Source organism: Parus major, chromosome 4, assembly GCF_001522545.3.
Source record: "Parus major isolate Abel chromosome 4, Parus_major1.1, whole genome shotgun sequence".
In the NCBI taxonomy this organism is placed as follows: Eukaryota; Metazoa; Chordata; class Aves; order Passeriformes; family Paridae; genus Parus; species Parus major.
Window position 1 is genome coordinate 2,152,843 of NC_031771.1, and position 24,984 is coordinate 2,177,826.

Consider the following 24,984-nt stretch of genomic DNA (forward strand, 5'->3'; position numbering starts at 1 on the left):
GTGTCAGGTTGGTTTTAGGATCTATTCTGAATGCTGCTGTTAGGAGAGTCTGCTCGTGTCACCACACCAGAGTTACAGCTGGGGCCCTCCACACCAGACTGTGCTGGAACACGAGCTCTCACTGCTCTTTCCACATCACAAAACCACACAAGGTGCTTTCCCCTGTCTCACACACAAATTTCTGGACCATGATGGATTTTTGTTCAGAAGAAATTGCATTCACCTTCATCCTCCACCACATTCCAGTGTTCTCACAGCAGGACAGGAGTGTGCTGCACAGCCTGTGACCCTTCCACACCCAGCACCTTTCCAACAGGTAGGAGGAATAAATGCACAGCAGCTTCCACTTGCATGTGGAATTCCCTGCATTTCCTTAGCTCCCTACCTGCAGCTTGAAAGACAGTTCATGCTTTAGAGCCCTAAGATCATCCAGCTGCTGTCTGAGTGCCACCAGCGCATCCTGCTTTTCACAGACATCCTTCTCCAGCATCTTCATGGCCAGCTCCATCTCCTGCCGCATCCCGATCTGTGCCTCCAGCTCCTTCTCCACATCCTGGAACACAAGGAGCTCTCAGCATTTCCAGGAGTTCCCCTCATGACCCAGGGGTAACCACCCTTCCCTCCCTTCTGCTGCACTGCCACAATCTCAGAGTCACGCAGCTGCCACGTGCCTTAAGGAGAAGAACTCCCCAGTTTTCAGGATCAGAGCCAGGTGTGCAGCATGTCTAGCAGAGAGTCAGGGAATTCTACATGGGCCTGGTCTTTGGGATGGAGGGGTCTAAGGAAAGACTCTATTTCCTAAAGCAGATTTTATGTCCTTAATACCTTCGGGTCAGGCATTTTTCTCCCCAGGCATGGATCAAACAAGAGCTCAGGAGGGCAGCAAACCCTTTGCAGCTTTGGGGTGTGAGCCCCAAGCCCCCCCAGCACTCACCAGGCGCAGCTGAGTCTCCTCCTTCAGCTGCTTCCGTGCCTCAGTCAGTGCCTGCCCATCAGCAGTTCTGTCCTTGGTGGCCTGAGGTAACAGAGAGACACAGCTCATGTGTACTGCCAGCCCTCACTTGGCTTCATTATTGCTTTTCTCCAACACTTGGAATTCTCCAACAATTCAGGAAAAACCAGCACAACTCCTATTTGCTGATTTTCCCTGTCCCCTGACACCTTGCCCAGCGAGCTGTAAGCCAAGGGAGCTCCTGGCTCCATCCCTATGGCCAGGCAGGATTCCCTGTGGCCAGGGCCCATCTGTTCCCTCTGCACAGGGTCCACCCACCGTCCCTCTAATCCACCGTGGGGTCTGTGTGAGACACACAAGGGATCAAACCCTGTTCCAAACAAGGCATTCAGGCTGGGCCTGCCCCAGGGCTCAGCAACCACCCCCACACACACCAACCTTACGACTGGACTCCAGGATGTAGGAGCTTTCTTCCTTAACCCGCTCCATCTCTTCCTGCAGCGTAATGATCCTGTTGTTGGCAACGGCAAGCTGGGAACAAAATGTAACAGTAACGCACCAAAAACAATATTTCAGTGGTTTGTTTCCCTCTTGACCCCACCAGATGAGGAAGATCTGGCTGGACACAGCACACAGCACCCTTAGGGACAGGACACCTGGCTCACAGGAATTCCCAGGGATGACAGCACTGCAGACCAACAGATTCATCTAAATGTATGGTCAAAGGCAAAAGGAACTCCAGAAACTCCCTCTGGCTTCCTAACTCACAACTCACACAAGGCTCACCCAGAGGAGCAGCTCAGAGACACTCCAAGGGACTGGCCATGCTATCCTGTGACAAACCCAAACAGAACTCGTGGCTGCTGTGACGTGTGACACAGCTCATCTCCTATCAGGGAACTGACCCCAAAACCTTTGATGACATTTATGCCATCAGTAATGAGCTGCAGACCTGTGCTCAAACACAGACTGCACCTATGAGAAACCTGCTGATTCTCATCCTTGGGCTGGACATCTCACATAGAATGACATTTTTTCCATTACTTTTCACAAATTTACGTAGCCATACAGTTGATTTTCCAGCTTGTGCTCAGCAGAGCCAGCCAGTGCAACTCCTTGGCAGGTCAGCTATCCAGTTCTATCATTCAACACCCCTCATTCTGTACACCAGACATGTGAAAGGAACCCCTCCCTCTCTGGTTAATCCCTAATTCCCAAAAGTCAAGGCATCCAGTAGTTTTCCACAACACTTACCTCCTCAGTCAGCTTTGTGTTGGATTTCTCCAAGGCATCCACCTTGGCCTGCAGGTTGTTTACTGTAGCACTGTTGAAGAGAAAAAAACCCTACATTAATTCCTTCACTTCTTAAAATCCTGTTTTGTCTTTTGCTCTGCAAGATAATAAAGAACCATACCTTAGATGTCTATTGAGTTCTTCTACATAGTTCTTCTGGTCCAAAATAGCAGTTATCTGGCCATCTCTGGAAAAAAGAAACAGGGCAGCCTGCAACACCTGAAAACACATTCTCAAGAGGGGGGCAGGAAGACAACTGTGTGTGCACCTACCCTTCGCTGCCTTTTGTGCTGTTCCCATCTTTCAAATACATGGAGAAATCGATAACCCCGACCTGGAGAAGAAAAAATTCCATTTGGCATGAAACACTTGGTTCCTAAGACCAAATCAAACAGTTGCCAGGTGTGGAAGTTTAGAGTTACAACATCAGCACCCGCTGTACTTGAGCAAGGGTTCATTACATCAGTAAGCTTTGCAAAATTCATTTTCCAAATGAAATGAGCAGAACAAAGCCATTAACTGAATATCCAGTACCTGGGAGTCCAGGTCCTCTCCCTTCATGCAGAAGTTGGCGTCGATGACATTCAGACCTACGAGGAGGCCAGCAATGATGGCACCTTCCTCTTCCATCATCAGCGCGTTGGGCTCGTAAAACTCACTGTGGGATGCAGGCCAAGAGACACAGAGGAGTGAGGTGGGAAAGGTAACCAAGATCTTACAAGAGAGCAGAAGTGAACCTAACTGAGAATGAGTCCAGCACTCACCTGAGAAGATCCTTTCTGTTAATCAAGGCTTTCATGTACTCTGAAAGTTTCTTCTGCATCAGAGCCAGGCGAAGCCAAGCTCTTCCTCTGCCCACAGGTGTCCTGCAAAGGCCAGAAACAAACATTTCCAGACACCCTGTGAGGCACAGTCACCAACAGCTCTGACAACCCCACCCTGCCCCAGGTTTCTGCACTTCCAAGGCAGAGCTGGCACTGGTGCAGAGAAAGAAAAGGTATGCAAGTACAAAGAGGCCCAGACCGATTAAGCCATCACCCTTTGTCTCGTCATTCATGATGTTTTTGTTGCCATACTAAAAAGATTTCCCTGGCTTTATCCCTGCTGGATACTGGCAGACACATCAGCTGCTTCAGCTCAACACCTTCTGAGTCACAACCAGTTCTGCCTAAGTCCCAGGAACATACACAAAGCAGCACAGCTGCTCAACACCACTCCTTCCCGAGGAAGCCATGGCCAGTATTCCCCACTCCTGAGTCCCTGACAGCATCTGGCAATTCTGAAGGGTCACTGTGAACACAAGGCTTAGAAATGCACTCTCAAACTGTCCTTTACTTCCATTCATTTCCTATTACCCACCAGGAAGAGGTATCAGGAGCCCTGGCACAGCACTGCTCCTGTCAGCTGCTGCACGAGTCCTGCACAGATCTCCAGGAAAAACACTTGCCCATATGCATGTGACTAAAAACTAACCCAAAAGCAATTTATTGAATTTACCCACCTATTCTTTCAGAAAAGATGACTCCATCCTTAGCCCTCACGCTCACACAAAAGCTTCCTTACCCTTTTTTTCTATTCCAAGCTAAAACCTTCTTACAGTTTCTCTTACCATGAACTAGGCAAGCCTGGAGGTGATGTCTGAAATTCCTACAAAACTTTAACAAGTAATATATGCATCCTGTGGCTTTTAGCCTCCCCTCTTGAACACAAATTACCATCTTCTCTTCTCACATACACTTTACCTGAAGTTACTTAAACGAAGAACTACTTACATCAGCCTCAAAAGTATTTCAATTGCTATAACTTGGCTGTTAATTCCCTTCCTCTGGAGTCTGACTTTGTAAATGTTCAGTAAAGCACACAAGCAGTAAATGCACTGCTAAGCTTCCACATTCTAATAGGACAAGAATACATCCTGTGCTCTCCTGCTGCAGATGCCTGATGAAGGGTAAGAGAGCAATAATCCATTTTTATCTGCAGGTGACAGATGTATTCCTGAAGGTTCTGTTTGCCCTTCCTTCTCTTTTTCAGGATCCTTCTCACAATAAAACCCATATTATATACTCAGGCAATAAAGGAGTGTACTTACTTCAGCCCAGGGAGATCCTTAACACTTGCTGTAATCTCTGCAGCCTCAGGAACAAGTTTTTCTACCAATTCTAGAGGTCCCCAAAATGACTTATTTTGCCCAAGGAAAGTCTTTTTGGCTAAAAAACAAAAAGAAATTAAAATTAACCTGTTTGACCCGTGCTGATATAACACATTCTCAAATAAGTGAACAAATTAGCCAAATCCTGCCAGAATGGTTCCTCTGGGGCTGCTGCTGGGCAGGCACTTGGTATCCTGAAATCTCAGGATGGTTTGGGTGGGAAGGCCCCTGAAGTGCACCTGTTTCCATGGCCCTCTGTTTCCCATCTCCTACCACACAAGGGCAGCACCTAAAGGACAGTTTGTACTTGGCCATTTGAGCTGTGACTCAAGATTTCACACTCAAACACATGCTCTGCTTTAAAAGCAGCCTCAAGCCATGAGCTGCACACAGTCCAAGCCCTCCCTGAATAGACAGAGCTATTGACAACAGAGCTCCAGGGCTGCAGCTCCTCTTCCAGCAAGGGAATGCATTCCTAAAGCACAAGGAAGTGCAGAACAAGGAGTCACGAGCTCACCAAAAGCCAAGCTCATCACTGAATTATACCCAGGACAACAGATTTCCAACTGCTGTTTCAAACACAGCAACCCCTGCAGAAGGTTTCTGTGCCTCCCTTTTGCTTGCCCTGTCCCCTGCCACGACATGAGTGACCGCTCTCAGCCTCTGCTGGGTCCTGTGCAGGCTGCAGAGCTGTGTTCCCCCTGTGCCCATGCTCTGTGCCCAGCCTGAGCTACCTTTGAGGCCGTGCTTGAGGCAGTGCTCCATCACCACGAAGAACTGCTGCAGGGGGGCGTAGTCCGAGTCCAGCGTGCGGCCCAGGTTGAGCGCCGACTCGATCAGCCCCTTGATGCTCAGCTTGGCCATGTTCATCAGGTTCATGCGTTCGTTAGCCATCAGGTAATTCGGGTCTGCAACAGGCAAGGAAAACGCTGCTGAGCAACAAAATCTGCTTTGATTAGAGTAAACACCCCACCTTGCTCTTTCTTTTCCCCTCAGCTTGGAAGGCATTTTTGGGGCAGTGAGTTTCACAGGAGGCACTCTGCAGCCCTTTTGTGGAGAAAAACCAGCATCAACTAGCAGATTTGGGCCCAAGCCACAATGCCATGGGAACACACAATGTATCATACTTGAAATAACTACAGCAACTCCCTATTTTCAATAAAGACGTTTGGAGCCTGGTGTTCACCCTGTGCTTTGCACCTTGACAAGGTGTCCCTGACCGGCACAGCCGTCACTTGTTCCAAGTCACATCCCCAGCTACCCACTGGTAAGAATCCTCCACTTGTGGCTTGCTCTTCCATCTAGAGATCACCTGGGACCCCCTCACACTTATCCAGCAATCTGTGTCTCTATCCCAACTTCCATCTCACTTCCTCAAAACTATTTTTTTAAGCTTAGATGTACCATGGAGCCGACTCCCACTTCTCTCTCTGGGTTTTAACACTGCCACTGATTTTCACCAGTGAGGATCTGATCTTCATGGTTCCTGACAGGTCATTCTAATAATCCCCCAACTCACAGGTCTCCCAGGATTATATTCTTCCTCTATTGTGTTATAAACATCTAGACCTTTACACCTGCTACTCACAGCCAAGTTTTGAGCTCCAGTTCCCAGGTGCAGGCAGTTGCATCCCTGTAAGGCCCATTTATTCAGGGCTGCTGCCAACAGCCAGGGATCCTTGAAGCAAGCTGCTGCCTCCAGGAGTGAACTAGCTGCTCCTGGCAGCAGAGACCTGACCAGAGGATACCTCAGACTACAGATCTAAGCAAGAGGCACCCTGTCAGCACCCAGCAGCCAGAAAGAGAGCCAAGAGCACAGCTAACACACGCACACCTGAGTGCACATCACTGTGGGCTGGGAAAAATCCGGGAGAGGGAAGAGCCGGGGTAGCGCCAGCATCCAAACCTGGTACCACAGCTCATTTGTTCAGCTCCTCCAAAGGCAGCTCAGGACAGAGCTTCTCTCAGTCCCCTTCTTCAGAGTCAAGTCAGAAGTCTCCTTCTCCAAATTTACTTCCATAGGTTAGAGAACTTCCAAGCAGTGATTTAGCAGTGCAATGCTAAGAGCAGCACTGGACTGCAGAAAGACTCAGCTTTGTGAGGTGTTTTGATTGCCTTTCAGGACCACTGCTGCCTGAAGTGATGGGTCTGGCTTGCCTGGAGGTACCCTGAGCAGTACTGCAAACACAAAGAGACCTCCTCCTCATCCTCTCTCACCACATCTCCTCACTGGCCACGGCCGCTGAGCTGATGGGCAGCAAGGCATCCACAGTGATTCTGTGATTGCCTGGGTGAACCAATCCCTAAGCAGAATTAAAGGAACTGCACAAGGGAGCACCAAAGAAAATGCTCCCTTGGCTGTGGTTATTGGCTAATTCCAATCGAAAAATATTTTCACCATATCACACTAATCCAAGGTTTCCGCTTCCTTTGTCTGCTGTGAGCAGCTGTGCTCTGCAAGTGAGGTTTATCAAAGATTCTCTCATCTTGCAAACCAGTTACCTTAGATAGTGTCAAACTGGGTCAAATCCCCAAGGCTTATTCCAAAAATTAATGCTAAGTAATTGGTAACTCTTGCTCTATGTACTGCACCACGCACACCTTTAAAGAAGGCAGGGAAGGCAGGCAAGGCTGACTTTTCCACAGCAAAACTGTCAGGCTGGCTTCAAACTGGGCTAAGTCAGATCCTGGTGTGGAGCTGGCATGCTCCATCCGAGCCAGAACCTTCTCCAACTTCCTTCTGCCTCTAACTGCAAAACCTCAGCCCTTCCTACACAGCCCATGTCATAAACCTCAAAAAGTAAATCCCCAGCCCCTGAACCTTGCCTTTGCACAGGGTTTGGGTTTCAAATGCAGGAAGCAAAGTCCTGGGGTATTTTGTTATTTAAATACTGCAGCTTCTACAGAACAGACATGTTTTCTAAGCAGCTGCTTCCATGAAGATGTTTTCAAAAGCATTCGAGAATCCTGTGATTTGCTTAAAAAGTACAATCTGTGCTCAGGAACCTCAAAGTCAAGAAAGAGTCAAGGCAATACAGGATCTCAAAGGGTTAAGCTGGGACTGGTCTTGGTACCTGTCATTTGGTGACAATAAATTTTATCACTCCTCATACATACTCTAAAACAAGCAACTAAAATGAAGCTAAAACTTGGATCAAAGACAAGGAATGATGAGACACTGGAGAAGTGAACAACCCCACTGCAAGCAATGCCAAGTCATTAGCATTTCATCAAGGTCTTCATCTTGCATCAACAACACCAACCTAAAGTAACCTGAAATTTAGCACAGCCACTTCTGTGTGGCAGAAAAACACCTCTCACCTGACAAAATAAATGCAAAACTACTTATACAGTATTTTATGAAAAAAAAAAAAAGACTCAATCCCTTTCTTCCTTAAAGCCTGCCTTGGAAAATTCCCCTTTCTGGGAAGCAGCAGCAGGGGCTGTTGTGCCAGGAGAGGAGGACACTGCCTGTGGGCAGCACCCAGCACAGAACCACGGTGGAAGATGAGCAGCAAGGCTCACAGTGCTCAGTGCACGACAACATCAACCTTTTGTGCTGCAAACACTTGAGTCCCAAACAGGAGCTCTTCTATTTCATCATCAATTTGCTTGATCACTTGCTACAATGGGGATTCATCTATTTCACATTTGCAGTTTCTTAGAAGTCAAGAAAGAAGTTCTATAAATAAGTTTCTCGTTTAGTACCTCAAATGTTCTAACAGAAATTTGCAATACAAGTTTGAGAATCATTTTTGCCAAGCCTTGGCAAATACTGCCAGAAAATCTGAAGAATCTAGACAGAAATACTGCAGAAAATCTGAAGCTTCGCAGAGATTTCAGAAATATTTTTTAAAATTCAGCTTCCATATGTTGCTGCAACCTTTTAAGCTGTGCTTCTGCCAGGCTCAGGAAACTACTGTCTCTGCAAACATTTAGGAGAAGGCAAATATCCCTTGTTGATTCACTTCTTCTACCACCGCCTCAAGCCGAAATACCAAAAAAAACCCCGCAAACATTTATTTAAGCAACACCAAGAAAATGCAAGAAAGCCACAGCTACTGGAAAGGAAAACTAACTGCATTTTGCACTCAGGCTCAAAATAATAGTGCAGAAGCCAACGATTAGCACAAACAAGAGCTGTGAGATGTGGGTGTGGAACGCACCTTCGGAATCATCGCGCAATTGCTCCACCACATCTGTCAAATCCTCCCAAGAGTCTTTGCAAACAGCAAAAGGAAAGGAAAAGAAAGAAAAACGTCATGCAAGCCGTGATCTAAAGGAAAGATTCAAAATCAAGGTGTAAGAAAAGCATAACTGAAAGGGAGATTTGCATCATACAAGACTTAATTCACAGTGGCAAGATATCTGCAAGTCAAAAAGGTTTGTTAGTCTGCACAAAGCAATAGAGCAAAGCATTTTTCTCCCAGAGTCAGACTAGGGCAGGCCTCAGTAAAGCTACAGAAGCTTTGTTTCTGCATTAACACAAGCAACATTTCTGTAAAGCACATCCTAAAAAGAAAAGCAACAAAAGCATTACTTAGTTTTTAAAATAAAAGCACCGAACTTGTGATATTTACGCAACATCAGCTTTTGCTTCCATTTCCTCGTATGCAGCCCCAAGAAGAGCTGCTGGCAGGGAAACAGCCACACGTGGGAAGCAGGCACGTTCAGGAACAACACACACTGAGGGCATTTTAAAGGCTCAGCAGAGCTTAAACTCTGTTCTGCCCCTGGTCCCAAAGGGCAGAGGTGACCCAGCCGAGCCCTATACGGCTCCCAGGCCAATGGTGATCCCCTAAGGACCCAGCCAGGGAAGCACTTCTCGGTGGGACGAGCAGCTATCCTGGGAGAGGAGCAGGCAGGACGAGCAGAACCACTTTCAGCACCCCCACTAAGCCCCTGTTCCAAACCCAGCGAGGTTGGGCATTTTTCACTCGCTACTCACGCAGCGCTTCCCCAGCGCGAACCACCGTGGCCACAGCGTCCGAGGCACGGGAAGGGCTCCGTCCCCCAGCCCTGAGCAAAGTCCGGAGCCTGCCGGGCCCTCCTCCCTCCCACACTCCGGCAGTGCCAGCCCCTGGCCCGGGAGCCTGGAACAACAGCTGGAGGCTTTGGGGACACCCCGAGGTGCAGCAGCGCTGCCCAGCAGGAGCCAAGCCCTGCCAGCGGGCAATGCACAGCCGGCACTCGGAACCCTTTCCTCCAAAGCTCACACTTCCACCAGTGTTCTCCCGGGGCGGCAGCAGCAACAAGGACTGGCCCCGGACGAAAACCCTGCTGCTTCAAGGAGGAATCGCTGGTGATGCTCTCCCCCCGGCACGGGGACACTGATGGCTTTGGGGCTCTCCTGGCAGGTGTCACGGCTTCCCAAGAGCCAGAGACTGAACCTCAGCGGGGTGGACAGAGCTGTCTCTGACACTTCCCGGGACCCTGGGACTCACATGATGCTGATCATCCTGGGATCCCTGCTGCACACAGCGAGGGAAGCCACACAGCACCACTGCAAGGTCTTTTATCCAACACCGGGAGGTTGGATTTCTCTCCTAATCCAAAGCGTAAACAGGGTGGAGAATAGAACCAAAACCAGATTTACCAGTACCTGGCTGACAGGGCCAGAGACAACTGACAGGCTTCATTTCATCTTTCTCGTTTATTTTTAACCCATAGCAAGTAACACATGTAAAGCTCCCAGAAAAATATCCAAAGGAGTCCCAAATATTCTCTTTTATCCCTACAAGCCATAATCCCACCTTCCTACTATAGCAGGCACTGCATCAATTTCAACTGCTACTACAGCATTTGCATAGATTTAGAGGCAAAAACACACTTAATTAGCACTTTCTTTCCTATTTTCATTCATTGTCCATGCATCCAGCTGCACTTTGCATAGAGTTCATCGCTTCTTGTACATTTTCCCGCTTGTCCGGAAATTCCATCAAGCAACAGTGAGGGGAAAAACAACTTCCCACAGAAGAATCACAAAGAACTGAAACTCTATAGCTCTATAACTCTATAGCTTTCCATGGGCCTTATGGGGTGTGAACAATTCAATACTTTTGATTATGATGGAAATGATTGAACTCGGTATGTACCAAGTTTAGAAAACAGGATGACCAAAGCTTTTAAGTCTCCCTAACACGATTAACTCATTCCAACCAGATTCCCAGGAAGATTAGTATTATGGAACTGAATATCCCATGGCAATGAACACTCAGGCCAGTTCTTCAGGAAGGGACCAGAGAACTTGTCTCTAATATATGAATCAGGAAAATCCCACCTGGTATTTGGACAAAGGAGGGTTTTACAGTCACTCCCTTTGCTGACCCAGCAGCAGCATCCCACTGAAGGAGCAGGGATAACTTCCCAAGCCCAAGAAAGCTTTTACAAGTAAACCCTAGGAGAATGCAACAGCATCAAAATTATTTCACACTGCTGCTCAACATTTACTTTGTTATTAAGGTTTGAAGTTATTAGGCTAAAATAGAGTTCAGAGTCGAAACCTTTCTGAACCAATGAGCATCACCTCCCACAGAGCATCTTGACAGGGGAACCAAGATCCTCCAAAGAGAGATGAAATAGAATCACAGACTGCCTTGGGTTGGAAGGGACTTGGAAATTCATCCCATTCAACCCCCTGCCCCTGTTCCCTACATGGGCAGGGACACCCCAGCCTGGCCTTGGACACTTCCAGGGATCCAGAGGTAGCTGCAGCTTCTCCGGGCACCCTGTGCCAGGGCCTGCCCACCCTCACATGGTTTACTCCGTTGGAAAGAAAAGGTCACAAGTTTTTAAATAGGTCAGGATTTTAAAAGTTATGTCTAAGTAGAGAAATTTTCAACAAACCCCTAAGGACAAGCTGAGCTGTCAGTAAAATAACCTAAAAAACCCCAAGGCATCAGTTTTGGGAAGTGACAGCTGAGCTTGATATAAAAAGTCCTGAGTGATGGTGCCAGGTCAGCCCTGCTGCTGGGAAAGGTTTGGCCCAAATCTGGACAAATATTCCTTCATTACCAAAGGGGAACCTTTGGTCACATTACTATTCTTCAACTGCATTCTGATATTCATTCCCTTAGGAATACATTTAATAGCAAATAAAGAGGTCAAGGAAGAAAATTAGGGAGATGCTGTTCATGCTGTGGGCGGTACAAAACTAATTCTTTCAGTCTGGGTTTGCCAACGTGACGGATCAGGAATTGTTGACAAAGAAAAGGGATCAGCAAAGCATTTCAGCATCTTGTTCAAACACCCTGCAAGCCCAAAATCAGCGAAGCCACTAGGCAGTCTTCAGCCTGGAATGCCAGGAACCATCTACTCAGAACAGGGAAGCTTAAAAAACCCATTTATTTTAAAACCCACTGCATCAAAATTCCGTCTCTAAATACACACATCTACAGAGAGCCTTGCATACAGAAGAACAGCCAAAGATCTGCAACAAACCAGAAGGAAATAAAAGGAAATAAAGAAGTACATACAACTTGTAAATTCCCAGCCCACCCTCCATTACACCTATGGGACAAATAAACAACCAGTGTACATCACATGAAGTCACAGCTCAATCCCACCCTAAGTCTTACTCCCATCTCCACATAACTACCATCAAATCATTACCAAATTTCTCTGTGTTGCAACTGTGTGCAGCATATGCAATGTTTCTGCACAACCAGCCTGGTTTCAGAGGGCAAGACATGACTAACTGCCATGGGAAATATCCCATCCTATTGTAGTCCTTGATAGTTTACACCAAGAACATAAAAACCCAAACCCTTGGGTTTTTTTCTCCATCTTTCACTTCCCAGTTCAGTTGACACCCAAGTGGTTTCACTGCAGCATTTTGGACTCTCCACTTCTGAGGGATATAAAGCTGCCCCGAGTTCCCCAGCTCTGACTTCCTTTAGACTGACACAGCTTAAAAAAAACAAAGGAAACAGCTCTTTAGAGTAATTTCTGAATTGAAGTCTGGATTACATGACCTAACTGCTATTCCCAAGATTTATGACCACAAACATGCTGCAATTCATTTACCTTGCATTTACTGACTTCACATTTCTTCTATTAAATCAGGTCTCCAGCTCCTTCAGACTTCTCATCAGTTTAGGGTTTTCTATCACCCAATATGTTTTAAGAGGTTTTTTCCAACTACAGAGTCATCTCACACAGGTTGTTGTCCACACCTGAAAGATCCCTCCCACTCTCTGTACGAGTCAGATTTGTTTTGTAATGGGAAAGGCCAGAAGCACTGAGCAATTCCACCTCTCCCACAACTTCACTGTTTCTATTCCACACTCCTAGAGAAACCCTAACCCAAGTTAACAGTTGCCAGTTTGCAAAACAAAAGCACAACCAGTAAGGTTATGCTGCTTCCTTGAACCATTCTGAAGTACACAAAGAAACATGGAAAAACACTTGCGTAGAAAATACAGAGAAAGGGTAAAATCTGACAGATGATTCAATAACCTGTGCAACAGATTCATGGGCAGGAGGTTTTAAAAAGAACTTTTGCTTTTCCTGAAGATCTCTACAACTCCTCGTCAGGGCCTTCTACACAACCACATGTCAGAAACTAAAACTTTGAAATTACTGCCCAAAAAAGAAGAAAAAGTCTCACCTTGGCTTCTGCCCTAGAGAAAAGATCATTTTATCTTTCCATCTTAAAAAATTTGAATTCTAATTTCTCCTCTTAGTGCAAATAGATGAGGACTAACAAAAGGAGAAATACTGTAATTCTTGGAAGTTCTCTCACGTTTGCACAGGTATTCCTTCTGGATGCTATTCCAAGGTTATCCCATGAGGATAAAAATTCCCATGAGGAGATCTACTGTGAAGCTCCTCATGATTATTCCAGACAGAAATTTAACATCCAGTAAAACAGCCTAAAAAAGTTTGGTGTGACTTCTCTCCAAAGCTGAGACCAGTGTTCAATGCCATCCATACACACACTGTTCAACACTGAACAGAAACACAATCCCAGTGGTTTTGATCTCCATCCTTGAAGTTGCCTCAAAGACCATCACACACTGCAAGCAAACGAGGTTAACAAGCACCCTTCACCTGTCACATTTAATTTTGAGGGGCCTGCAGAGAATAGTAAGGTTCTGAGAGTCTTATTAAGAATCACAGCTTGTTGAAAAAAAAACAAGTAATTTTTCTAATCTGAGCAGATTTACAGTAAACAGCAGAATCTGCTTATTTTCATATGCCCACAGAATTGTTTCAACCAACTGGAAAAGTGTATTATTGCTTTAATTGTTAAATTGAGCAGCCATGCTACAGGTTATATGGAAAATACACGGTTGCAAGCAACTCAGTATCTGCTGCTTGTTTTTAATTTGAAGGTAAGTTGAGCTTAGTTGCTCCCAAGCTCTGTGCAGGACTGGAATTGCTGTGCCTGGCTCTGAAGGCAGGAGGGCTGCTTGAGGGCTGATCACAGGGTGAAAAGAGGCCAGGGACAAACCTCTCCAGAAGCAGCAAGAGCAGAGGGACAGCAAATGGAAGGCTTCAAATCTTTATTCCAACAAGCTGTCGGACGCGGTACTTACTGCAATATATATGTGACATGTCTTGATTTCTAAGGAAGAAACTGTCTCCCTTCCTTATGCCTTTGGCACAATTCTACACCTTTTTTTTTTTTTTGCCTTCTTTGCAAGGCCTACCTGTGCACATCAGGTTTTTTTTAATGGAGACACTCCCAGGGCCACGAGCCCACACTCCTGTCCCCCTGACCTGTGCCCAGCCTGCAGACACAGCAGCAGTGCTGATGCAGTAGCAGCAGACCCAAGGCTGGGATACAGCTGTGTCAGCTTTCCTATTGTCAACGCTTTTCCTGACCTTCTCTGCTCCAAATACACTTGGATCCAAATACACCTCCCAAACAACCAGTGAGCAGCCTTAATTTACACATGTGGAAAGATCTCCTGGGAGGTTGTTATGGTTCTGCTATTTTGCATTTATTTTTGACATATGAATTAAATAATATGGTAAAGAAATGAGCAAATGCTGTTTTCTAACCCCTCTCTGATATTCACTGGACAGTGACCATAATTACACCTTGAAAAACACTGGAGTAAACCAAGGAAGGTCTCAGTGTCACACACAAGAACACAGGAACTGGAAGACAGCTGAATTCCTGCTCACCCTGTCCTCACCTCCCCGAAGCCCTGGGATACACTTCAGAGGGAATGTTAAATTCCTCCTTTTGAAACCTCTGTCTGGTATCCCACTGCGTGACTAAGTACTTGGCAAGCCAAATCCAAACCCAAGGGCTACTGTCACTGAAAGCAGCTGTCAAATGGAAATTCAATTATCCCCTGGAAATTTATTTTGAAGCTTAAATCCCCACCACAATTTCACCACCCTCATTCAGCAAGACAATGTCAGAGACTGCTGACTTAACCAGGCAGCATCAAACGGGTCAAGCCAGACAAGGTGGAGTGGCATTTCAGGAGTTACTGGAAAAGGGGCAGGCATGAGAAGCTGGGCCCTCCTCGCCCTAAAACCAAAAGGTGCATCCAGCAAGGGCACTCAGAACCTCAGCACCTGCAGGAACTCATCACCTCTCCCTCTTCCCCGCTTGTTTATGGGCAGAGCACTGCGCATATGTCCCCTCACGCTTTTTACTACTCTCAGAGTATTCAATCCTAGTCCTGCTATTAAACTGTTCACTAACCCAAATGACAAATCCTTTTTCCAGGGGAAAGCGAGATGTGCCACATCCATCCCCACGTTCCAGGCTCCCAAGGCACGACAAACAGCAGAGGCGAGCTGGGCCACGGTGATGGCATCGTCACCTGACAATGGGCATCGCTGCGTAATCGCTGGGGCTTTCCAACAACTCCCCACGACCAGGCACACGCTGGGGCGCTGCTCCCCCGGGACCAGCTGGCAGCTCACTAGCAGAGCCATCAGCCCCGGTGTAAGGGCACAATCACCATTACATCTTCTCCCTGATCCCGCTTCTCTTCCTTCCTGAGATACACAAACCCGCTACGGCTAAAAGGATAATTCATCACCGATGTGCCTTAAAGGGCTTCGTTAGGAACTCGGAGGGCAATGCGAAGCAGCAATCGGGCTCGGTGCTGTGCCCAGGCTCTGCAGGAGGGCCAAGAGCTCCCGGAGCCGCCCCCTCCCCAGCCGTGCGGCGGCGGACGGAACAATGCCGGCCCGGGGCTCCCGGGCCACGGCCGGACCGTACCTTCGTGGGTAGGCTCGGGGTCGGGTGTCAGCGAGATGTCATCCAGCTCACGCAAGCACAGCCACTCTCCGTCCATGGACACGCGGAATTTGCAAAGATAGATGGTCTCCATGGCAGCCTGAGTGATCTTGTCTGTGGTGGGGGTTGGCATGTCGCTTTGAGGCGTCAGAGCAGACATGATGACTCAGCTGGTACAACAACAACGGGGGCAAAATAAGGACTAAAAGCAAAAGCTTTCTGAAGAAGAAAATCGGAAATACCTTGCGATTAAAGGACAGATTGCTCAGGATCACAGAGGCTGCTCTGGCCTTTTCATAGATCAAGCAAGGTAAAAACGCTGCTCCTTCCCGTTTAGCTCTGCCTCCCTCCTTTCCACCGACTGCCGTCGTCTCCAGCTATGCTAGAGGCTACTGATCCTCAGCATCCACAGAAAAGCCGGCTTCTGCACCAGAGGCAGCAGGGAAAAACAAGTAAAAAATAGAAAAAGAAAATAAAAAAAAAAAAAGCAGCAGAATCAAAAAAGAACGTCTTCCTCTGGTGATGACCCCAGGAAAAAAACAAAGGACGAGCGGAGAGGCAGAGCGCCGGTGTGCCGAGATGCGAGCGCTGCTCGCCTCTCCCGGCGCAGCCCGGGCAGCGAGTGCCGCCGGGATTGGCTGTGCGCAGGGAGCAGGGTGGCGACCAAAATGGCTGACTAATGAACTGAGCTGGAAATCCAGGCTCATGTGATCGCCTGCGATTCCCAGGATGCTGCCGAGACGCTGCCGATGCGGGGCCGGCAGTCAGGCGCTCCTCGGCACAGCGCTGTGCCAGCCCGCCGGGGAGCGGGCACGGCACCGCCGCACCCCCAACCATCGCCCCCGAATACAAAGGAGCAGCTCCAGCGATACAAAGCCCCATTTGTATTCCGCTCGCATCCCTGCGTGCCGCTACAGGAATTCAATCGGCACCTTTGTTTTCACGGGAGATGTGTTGGGCTTTATTCGCTGTTCCACCTTCTCAGGGGGCGCCTTGGAGCTAAAATTTCCCATGTATAAAAAAATATTATTGTCTCAGGGTAATGACAAGGGAAAAATGATCTGGCTTGAAGCTCTCCAGTGACTGAGGATGAAGCTCTGTCAGCAGGGCATGTGCACATGGAAGGACAATAAAGGAGAACACCACAAACACTGAGACCCAATCACATACTTGAAAAATCTCCCCTGAAAATTGGACCGCTCAGGTGAGGCTGACAAAGAAATCTTGTCTCTCCACAGGGAGAGAAATGGGCTTTCAAGCTCTCAGCAATAATACAATCACAGTATTTTACATGAGCAGCACTGCATTCCCTGTCCCTTCCTCACCTGTGTCCTCAGCCCACAGGGTCCTGCTGCTGGGGGACAAGAGGTCCCACATCACCAGACATGCTTCTCATTCCCAAGGTCACCATAGTGCCACCACCCACTTCAGTGATGCTATCAGGCACCAGTAAATTACCTTATCTGACTTCATTCCTGTGTGGCTCCAGGAGATTTGGGGGGAGATGTACAACATCCATCTGAAATGGATGGACAGTCAGCCTTGGAGAAGGCCATCATCAGAACAATATTTTGATAACATACAGAACCTTGATTATTCTTCCTGCTTTTTTTCTCCCTAAGAAATAGTCAAAAGGATGTACATCTGCTTCTTAAGGATGTGAAATGCCAAAACAGATTTCTGGATACAGAATTCAGCAGGCCAATGCATACAGCCTTCAGAAAAAAATGGTACCCGTCATGGAAAAGCCTTATGAAACTGGGAAAAGGGATTAGGAGCTGCTATTTCTGACTGGCAAGAGGAAGCAGTTGCTTTCAGTGAAAACTTCCTGCTCAGTGCAGCACATTTTGACTCAGCAACTCTTTCCCCATTAGGCCAAACCCAACCAAGCACCACGCAGCCCCTTCTGACAGCGACACAATTATTTCACAGAGAACAAGAATTACTATTGTGTCTTCTCTCCAAGAGAACAGAGTTTATAAATCGTGCTGACAGCATCTTAACTCATATTTATACACCCTTTCAGCAATCACAGCCTCTAGTTGCAGCATCCACATGGCACCACCCCAAATTCTCAACACAGTTGAAGTGGCCGTGTCCCAGCTGCTACAGAAGGAGCTGCTGGCCCTGGCTAACCCTTGGACAGGGTCTAAACAAACAGCACACACAGCACACAGTCAAAACAAACCCTTTAGAATCAACAAAGTACCATAAGCGATTGCTCAAGCTATTATCCAGCAGATCTCATTAATGGACAGATTAATTTCTCTGTTTTCAAAGCAATTAAAAACACTAATGACAGTGGGCGTAGCCCTGCAGCTCCCATTTCACAACACGGGTCTTCAGCTGAACTCAAGGCAAGAGCCCTGCACATCAGGATCACAGGCAAGGTCATCTAAAAAGATTAGGAACCGTTCAGCTTCCATTGGTTTGCTTTCAACATGCAGAAAATAACAGAAGCCAGTAATTCCCTTCCAGCTGAGTTCTATTTTCAGGCTCCTTTATGCAATGATGCTGCTGCAAATGTTCCACAGGGATACTGGAAGTACTTGGAAAATGTTCTTTAACTTTGACTTAGTTCCAAAACCAAAAAAAAAAAGCAAAAAGAAAAAAAAATCCCAACCAGGAATTGTTTAATTTACTGACTTGTGACCTTGTAATCACCACCTGAAAACCACAAGACAAACCTTCCCTTATCCCCATCTTGTACCCCAAAGTGATAAAAGCAACAAATCATCTCATGAAGATATCAAATATTTGTATTTTCATAAAACCTTGCATACAACTCAACCAGGCAACTCAAGAGCATCTGATAGGGCTCCATCAGGGTTCCAGGATGGTCATGGACACAGGAAAACCCAAATCATGGATAAACACTGAGGAAGTTGTGCAGGATGAACCACTTTCTCCATGTCAAACCAGTCAGGCTACCTTGACTGGTCCTACAAATCATCCTGGGAGCTCCACTTTGGCACAAGTTCTCAGAGGCTTTGGCTAGGCTGCAAAACATAGCAGAGTTCTGCCAGAACATTTTTAAGATGAAAGAATCACCCACTGACTGCATTGGAATTTTAACATCGAACACCAAGCACTCAGTCACCAATATTTGGGAGTGGTGTACAGCTGTACTGCAAAGTATCTTGAGTTTCAAAGATGAATTAATTTGAATTATCTACATAAATAAATCCAAACAAATTTCCAAGCCACCCTTAGGACTCCAGGGAGCATCTCTGAGTGTACTTTTATTTTCAAATCACATAAGCAATTTATGTTTCCATGTTTAGGAGAAAGTTTTCCCCCTCACTGCATTGATACTGCAAAGCAAAAAGGACAAAGCCATCTCTGACACAGAATGTAATCTAAAAAGATAAAATTAGCAACACAGCATCTACACAGCAAAGTCAGCTTCTGACTCCTCTGCCAGCACAGATATGCACATTACCTCAAATACCAGCTACTCCCAACCCTGCAAGCTCAAACAGGAATCAGCAAGAGGAAGCTTAACAACCCAAAAATCAGGAACAATTTCTTCATTAACAAGTGACAAGTTTTTCTGTACCTACTGTGAAACACAGACATCTTATTTAAGGATTGAACTCTCATAACTGAAGGAAAGGGAAGGAAAAGTCTATTTCAAGTATCGTGGTATTGGCTAGGCTTTCAGAGAGAAGAAGGAAAGGTTTGGGGTTTGGTTTATGCTTTGGGGTTTTTTTAAGGGCAGCCTAATCAAGCTACTTTCATTGTGTTTTAAATGCAGGTCAGCATGTTCAAGTACAGCATCTTGTTCCATCTGTCTGGAACCACCTGTAACAGGTAGGCAGATGCTGCTGCCATGACAAACTTTTGCAAACTCCTTCCCTAAGCAGCTCAGGTGTTCACCTCATGTTTAGAATCAGCTGAGAATATAAGAGAATCGTTCAAGGATTGGGTTTTAACAGGGAAAAAAAAAAAAAGACTTGAGATAAACCTCCAAAATATAGTGAAATACTGACTTTTTGGTGTAGTGGCTACTGCCTCCCTGTAACACCTAAGACTCTGCAACAGAACTGCTCCTGCTGCTCTGTGGGAAGAAATGAAAGATGCTCTTGGAAATGTGAGAACCAGAAAAAACAACAATAAGAAAAAAGAGATAGTGGGGAAAAGTGATTTACTGACAGAGTTTGCCCCAGAGGAAACAGAGGCTAAGACACCATGCAAACAGATGCTGATTCCTGTTCCCTCCAGCCACTGCTAGCACTGCACCAGTCAGTCCCTGAGCGAGCTGTGACACACGGTACTGCACAGGCAGCTCCACCTCCACGGCTCATAAAAACAAGGCAACTTTTACATGCATCTTGTAGAGGGTTTTGACAAAGCTTACGTGAACAATCGCTGCAGAAGAAAGCTGACACAGGAAAAAGCACTGCTCAGCCACTGAGCTTCTCCACTAAGTACTTGTGCACAAATGTGCTCATCTCAATGCTCCGGTTCCCCCACGCCCAGGTAAGAGCTTTTCACAAAGTTGGAAAAGCTAAGATGAAAAATTTTTCTTTACCTCTTCTTTTATACCTTTCTGTTTTCTCTACTGAGAAGTAGCTCAATCCCTTGCATGCACATCACAGGGTTTACTACAGGTAAAGATCTCCTGATTAGGAAAAAAATGACAAGTAAAACTGAAGGTTTTCACAGGGGCTTGTCGTTTCAAACAACAATTTAGTAGAGAGGGACTTTGGACGTAAGTTGGCAGTCACAGAGAGTCCTTCGCAGAGCTCAGAGCAAAGTCAGGCTATTTCACCTCCTCTTGGCATTACAGAGATGGACTTCTTACCTCACTGGTTCTTGCTCTGCTGAGTAATGCCTTCAAGTACATCAGCTTCCAAAGGAGAGAAAAAACAGATACCCAGTCCAAACAAATCAGCTCCTGAGTGAGTGAATGCTCACCTGGGACAGGAGGTGACAAAGCAAAGGCCAGAAGCTCAGTCACACACACTCTGGCACCAGCCCAGAGGATGAAGCTGCTGGTTATTTTTAGGGTGGATGGAAGAGAGAGACATCTCTTATACATGCACCCATGCGTGTACTTCTTATTTGATTTTAAAACACACCCAAGTATTCAGAGTACTCCAGCTTCCGCAAATACACCACAAGAACATCATAACGAATCTTAGGAAGGAGAACGCTATTTGCCAACCAACACGCTCCACACAGCGATGCACTTCAGCCTCTTCAGGTCTCCAGCGTGCCGTGCCCTCGCCTCGGATTTGTGCTCGGCACCAACACCAGAAGCAAGCCCGAGCGGGGGTTCCCCAGCCCCTAAAGTACACCCCGCGTCCAGGACAGCCTGTTGGATTGGCAAGGGCGGCACCGATTCTCCTGGAAGGGCTCTGTGTGTGCGTGGGGCTGGTTTCGCTGAGCTGCTGGCCCAGCACGGCTGCCACCCCCGCCCCCCAAGCTCCTGCCGCCCTTCCCACGGCCGGGGCTCCCGCGTCCCCCCGCAGCCCCGCGGGGCAGAAGCAGCTCCGGAGCGGGTGCCCCGGGCCCGGCGCGTCCCCCGCCCGGAGCGCTCGGGCCAGGGGTACCCCGGCGGCGGAGCGGCGCCCAGGGACCCCCCGCCCGCCGCCCGCCCCGCCCCGAGGGAGGCTCCCGGCCCGGGAGCAGCCCCGCGGTACTCACGGGCTCCGTCCGGCCCCGGGTAGCTCAGCACCAGCACGGGCAGCTCGGCCCCGCCGCGGGGCGCCGGGGGTCTCCACAGCCCGGGCGGCGCGGCCGCGGCGCCGCCTCCATGGCCGGGGTAGAGGAGGAAGAACGGCGGCGAGGCAGGGCGCGCCTCCTCCTCCTCCTCCGCCACCGCCGCCGCCGCCTCCCCGGGCTCGGGCCGCCGCTCCATGCCGGGGGGCAGCTCCGCTTCGGCCCCGTCCCGGGAACTTTCAGCCGGCGGCGGCGGCGGCAGCGCTGCCCGCTCCGCCTCCGCCATCGCCGCCCCGGCCCCCGCCCCGCCCCGGCCGGGAAGCGCCGCGGCCGCCCCCGCCCCCGGGGGCTCCCCCCGCACCGCCGGGGAGCAGCTCGGCCCGGGGGGCACGGCAGCGGACAAGCACCCCCAGAGCCGCCGCCCTCTCATGGTGCAGGGGCTCTTACCTGGCAAACGGAGCCGGGGCACCATCTCCTGCCTCCCTCCGGCGTGAGAGCTCACGGACAGCAGCGTTTTGAGATCCTGGGACAAAAGGGGACAAAGTCCAAGTATATTCTTTACTATTACAACTGCAAAATACAGCGTACTACTGGGAATTTCACTCGGCAGATTCTTTCAGAAGACAAGGCAATTAATGTGGACTGTGGGGTTGTCAGTAGGCAGAAAGCACATAAACCTGCCAGTTTTTAAGGAATACCCTGCCTTCCATGCACTTGGGTTAAGCTGAAACACGTTGCTGCTTTCTTTTGAAATCTCACATTAGAATTGCAAAAGCAAGGCTGTAAAGGTTACTGATTGCTAGAGACTGATTTTCCAGCGCTGCCCCATGTCAGGCAACATGTTGCAACCAATTGAACAGATGCTTTAATCCACTTAACAAATCTCACAGCTGAATGTTTCAATTTCTATGTGCTAACAAGAGTAAAACAAAGCCCAGACCGTGTGTGATGGAATATTATGGAACACAGATAGGAAAACCTTGACAAAAGCTAAGGCAGCAGCAAATGTATTTCCATGTGAGTTAGTCAATCTATTTTCCTGGCCCTGTAAACAGAAATTTCAGGTTGTGGTGCAGAAAGCATTGCCGCCCTCTCTGCCACTGTACTTTTCTGCCCAAGCTTCCAAAGGCAACCAGGCTTCCTCTGGATGCTCATCACCCCCAAGGATTATGTCTTCCAAGTGCAGAAAAACAAAAGAATAGCTCATACCTTGGAGCTTACTACACTTGGCCTGTGTCAGTTGAAATGGGCATCATTTACGTGCAGGTGTGGGCAGGACTGACTGTCCCTTGGATTACTGCACTCACAGCGAGCGGGTGGAAAGGACCCAGGGCAATTCTTCCACTGGGTGATGGAGGTGAGACAAAGCTGTTACCTGAGGTTAGTCTCCACCTGCTTTAGGTGCTGCTGAGGCTGCCAGTCCTCTCCAAGCAGGACCCTGGCAAGGACAAGTGCCATCTCATGGCTGCAGCATTTCTTGGCAGTGTCACGCTTCACAAGCAGCACTGGAAAAGGGAGAAAGCAACATTAACCAGGACTTGGATCCACTCCTTGCTTCTTTTCCCGATCACCTGTGGTCCTTGCTTGATTTCACACATCCATTTTCATAGGGATTTTCAAAACCTGTTCACCACCAGCAATTTCCCTTCAGCACAAAACATTACTCCAAGTATTTCTTAGAGACACTGTACAGCACCCCCTGCTCACACAGCATTGATAATCACACCATTCCCATCATCAGCCACACATAAAAGCAGAAGGGAATTATGTTGATGGCTTGGTCCAATCTCTGAACTAATCAAGTGGACATAATGCCTGGTTAATCTTCATTAACCCGTGAGCTGTGCCATCTGCCGGCAGGCAGGGCCGGGCTGCTGACACACTGTGTTCCCTCTGGCCTTCAGCCTAATCCCAGAGTTTCTGGGGGAGGTGTCTGTCATGGGACACCAATTTGTTATTTCCTTCCTTTACTGCTCAGATAGGAGTCTCCAGAATTTTGCTTGCCAGCTGCTCAGAGCTTTCCAAGGAAGCACAAAGCCAAATCCATGGAAGACCGCTAGCCCTTCAGTTTTGCATCAAGTGTGAAATGTGCCCAAGCCGGTTGTGTAGCCATGAGGGAGCATCTCTGCTGTGCATTTTCCACACCCCATGCCTGTTACACAATACCATCCCTTCCCAGATAAAGCACCTAAGCTGCTTTTTTTGCCCAGCATCTTATCCCTTACTGACCTCCAGGCAAGGCTTGCAGAGCATAGCTCAGCATTATCAGCAGCAGTCTCCAATTGTGACCCCAGTGGGGAGTTAAAGGTGGGGAAATTCTGCTTCCCTCCTCAGCAAGGCTGGGACCCTTCCCCCTGGGAAGAAGGAGCAGCCAACACTTGCTCATAATAAGGGCAGGTGAGTAAGCACAGATGTAAGGAGATCTGTTCAGTGCACCTGAGACAGGACTGTTCCCACCTGTCCAGCTTAAGCTTATTGTGTTCCTACCTCTCCTTTCAACAAACAGTCTGGGACATGACCAAAATACTCTCCAGCCAGCAGTGAACAGCATGTTCCTGGCAGGAGGCCTGGGGTGTTAAGGTTTACACAGGACACCCATCCAAGTGCATTTCACCTGCAGAGCACAGAGCACCTACATGCTTGTATTACAGAACCTGGCCGTCACAGGATGGAGAGCACACACTTGTCTCTTGGCTTCCCCTAAGACCATCACACACACACACACAACACCCCCATGATATGCAATCACGTCACTAAATAAAGCAAATCTCCTCCCAAAGTAATTTCATATGGAAAACTGATACCTTTCAGATGGTATGGTACACAAACCAAGGCACGGGCTCCCTGAAACTTGTCCCAGACCCAAGTCCAGGTTCTACTTGAGACAGTTTTTGTTAAACTTGAGAAAAATAATCACTCATTCCTCTTCCACAGCTCAGATTGGAACTGGCCACTCCTGGCAAGCATTTCAGCATGGGGTGAAAATGCATTTACTCACCAAAAGGCATGGAAGTAATCACAACACCCTCACAGTTCACCTGCCTACAGGAGACTTAAAGCATTACCCATCTCTAAGGTGGTCCTGCAGCAATGCTTAGTCCTGGAGCAGCAGACAACATTGAACATTTATCACAGGACAAGTTAATATGTTTATCATATATATGGTTATAAAATCCAGACAAGTCCTTGCTTTGCTTCGCTGAATTCAGGAAGGGAAACAGTATTTCAGACCACATGGGATTAAGTAATTTAAAAGTAGTTTAAGGTATTTATGTATCTTAAACAACATTTAAGAGCTAACAAAGGTATTAATCAGAACAAAAATTAACTACTATTAATGAACCAGGTCTCTGCAGCTCAACACAAGAACAGGATGGACCAGGACAAGACAGCAAAACAGAGCAGGCAAGTGACTGCTGCTGAACCTTTCTCAAGCCACCCTCGAGAGGTCCATCCATCCAATCCCATCTCCCCATCAGTCCCACACAACCCATTTAATTCCCTTTGCTGATACATTCCTCACAATCTCTGGAGGCTTCCTGTTCAGGGAAACACAACAGCATCACAACAGAGCAAAATACCCTCATATATGTGTGAGGTGTGCAAAGGGGCCCTGTGCCACTCAGAGACAGCACCTTCTAGAAAGAACCCTCTGAAAAAGAAAAACCAAATACCACCCCACCTCCACTTTCCTGAAGAATAAACCCCACAACA

The 24,984-nt window shown here is 47.9% G+C and overlaps 1 protein-coding gene across 7 annotated transcripts in view; it reads right to left on the reverse strand.

The window, feature by feature from the left end:
* The window catches only part of RUFY3 (RUN and FYVE domain containing 3), a 30,227-nt gene extending 8,710 nt beyond the window's left edge, over positions 1-21,517 (reverse strand). Inside the window, exons 1-12 of one of the 7 annotated variants that reach the window (XM_033513532.1) lie at positions 21,256-21,517; positions 8,561-8,614; positions 5,129-5,302; positions 4,335-4,452; positions 3,010-3,111; positions 2,780-2,903; positions 2,518-2,579; positions 2,367-2,432; positions 2,207-2,276; positions 1,391-1,483; positions 935-1,015; positions 386-553 (exon numbers count right to left, since the gene is read on the reverse strand). In XM_033513532.1, coding sequence (XP_033369423.1) covers positions 386-553; positions 935-1,015; positions 1,391-1,483; positions 2,207-2,276; positions 2,367-2,432; positions 2,518-2,579; positions 2,780-2,903; positions 3,010-3,111; positions 4,335-4,452; positions 5,129-5,302; positions 8,561-8,614; positions 21,256-21,469 — 1,326 coding nt within the window. In that variant the 5' untranslated portion in view covers positions 21,470-21,517. Of the gene's footprint in view, positions 1-385; positions 554-934; positions 1,016-1,390; positions 1,484-2,206; positions 2,277-2,366; positions 2,433-2,517; positions 2,580-2,779; positions 2,904-3,009; positions 3,112-4,334; positions 4,453-5,128; positions 5,303-8,560; positions 8,615-15,585; positions 16,273-21,255 lie in introns of those variants that run through there. The other 6 variants (XM_015623699.3, XM_033513533.1, XM_015623704.3 and 3 more) reach the window with 6 other exon arrangements.
* Positions 21,518-24,984: the final 3,467 nt, after the last annotated feature.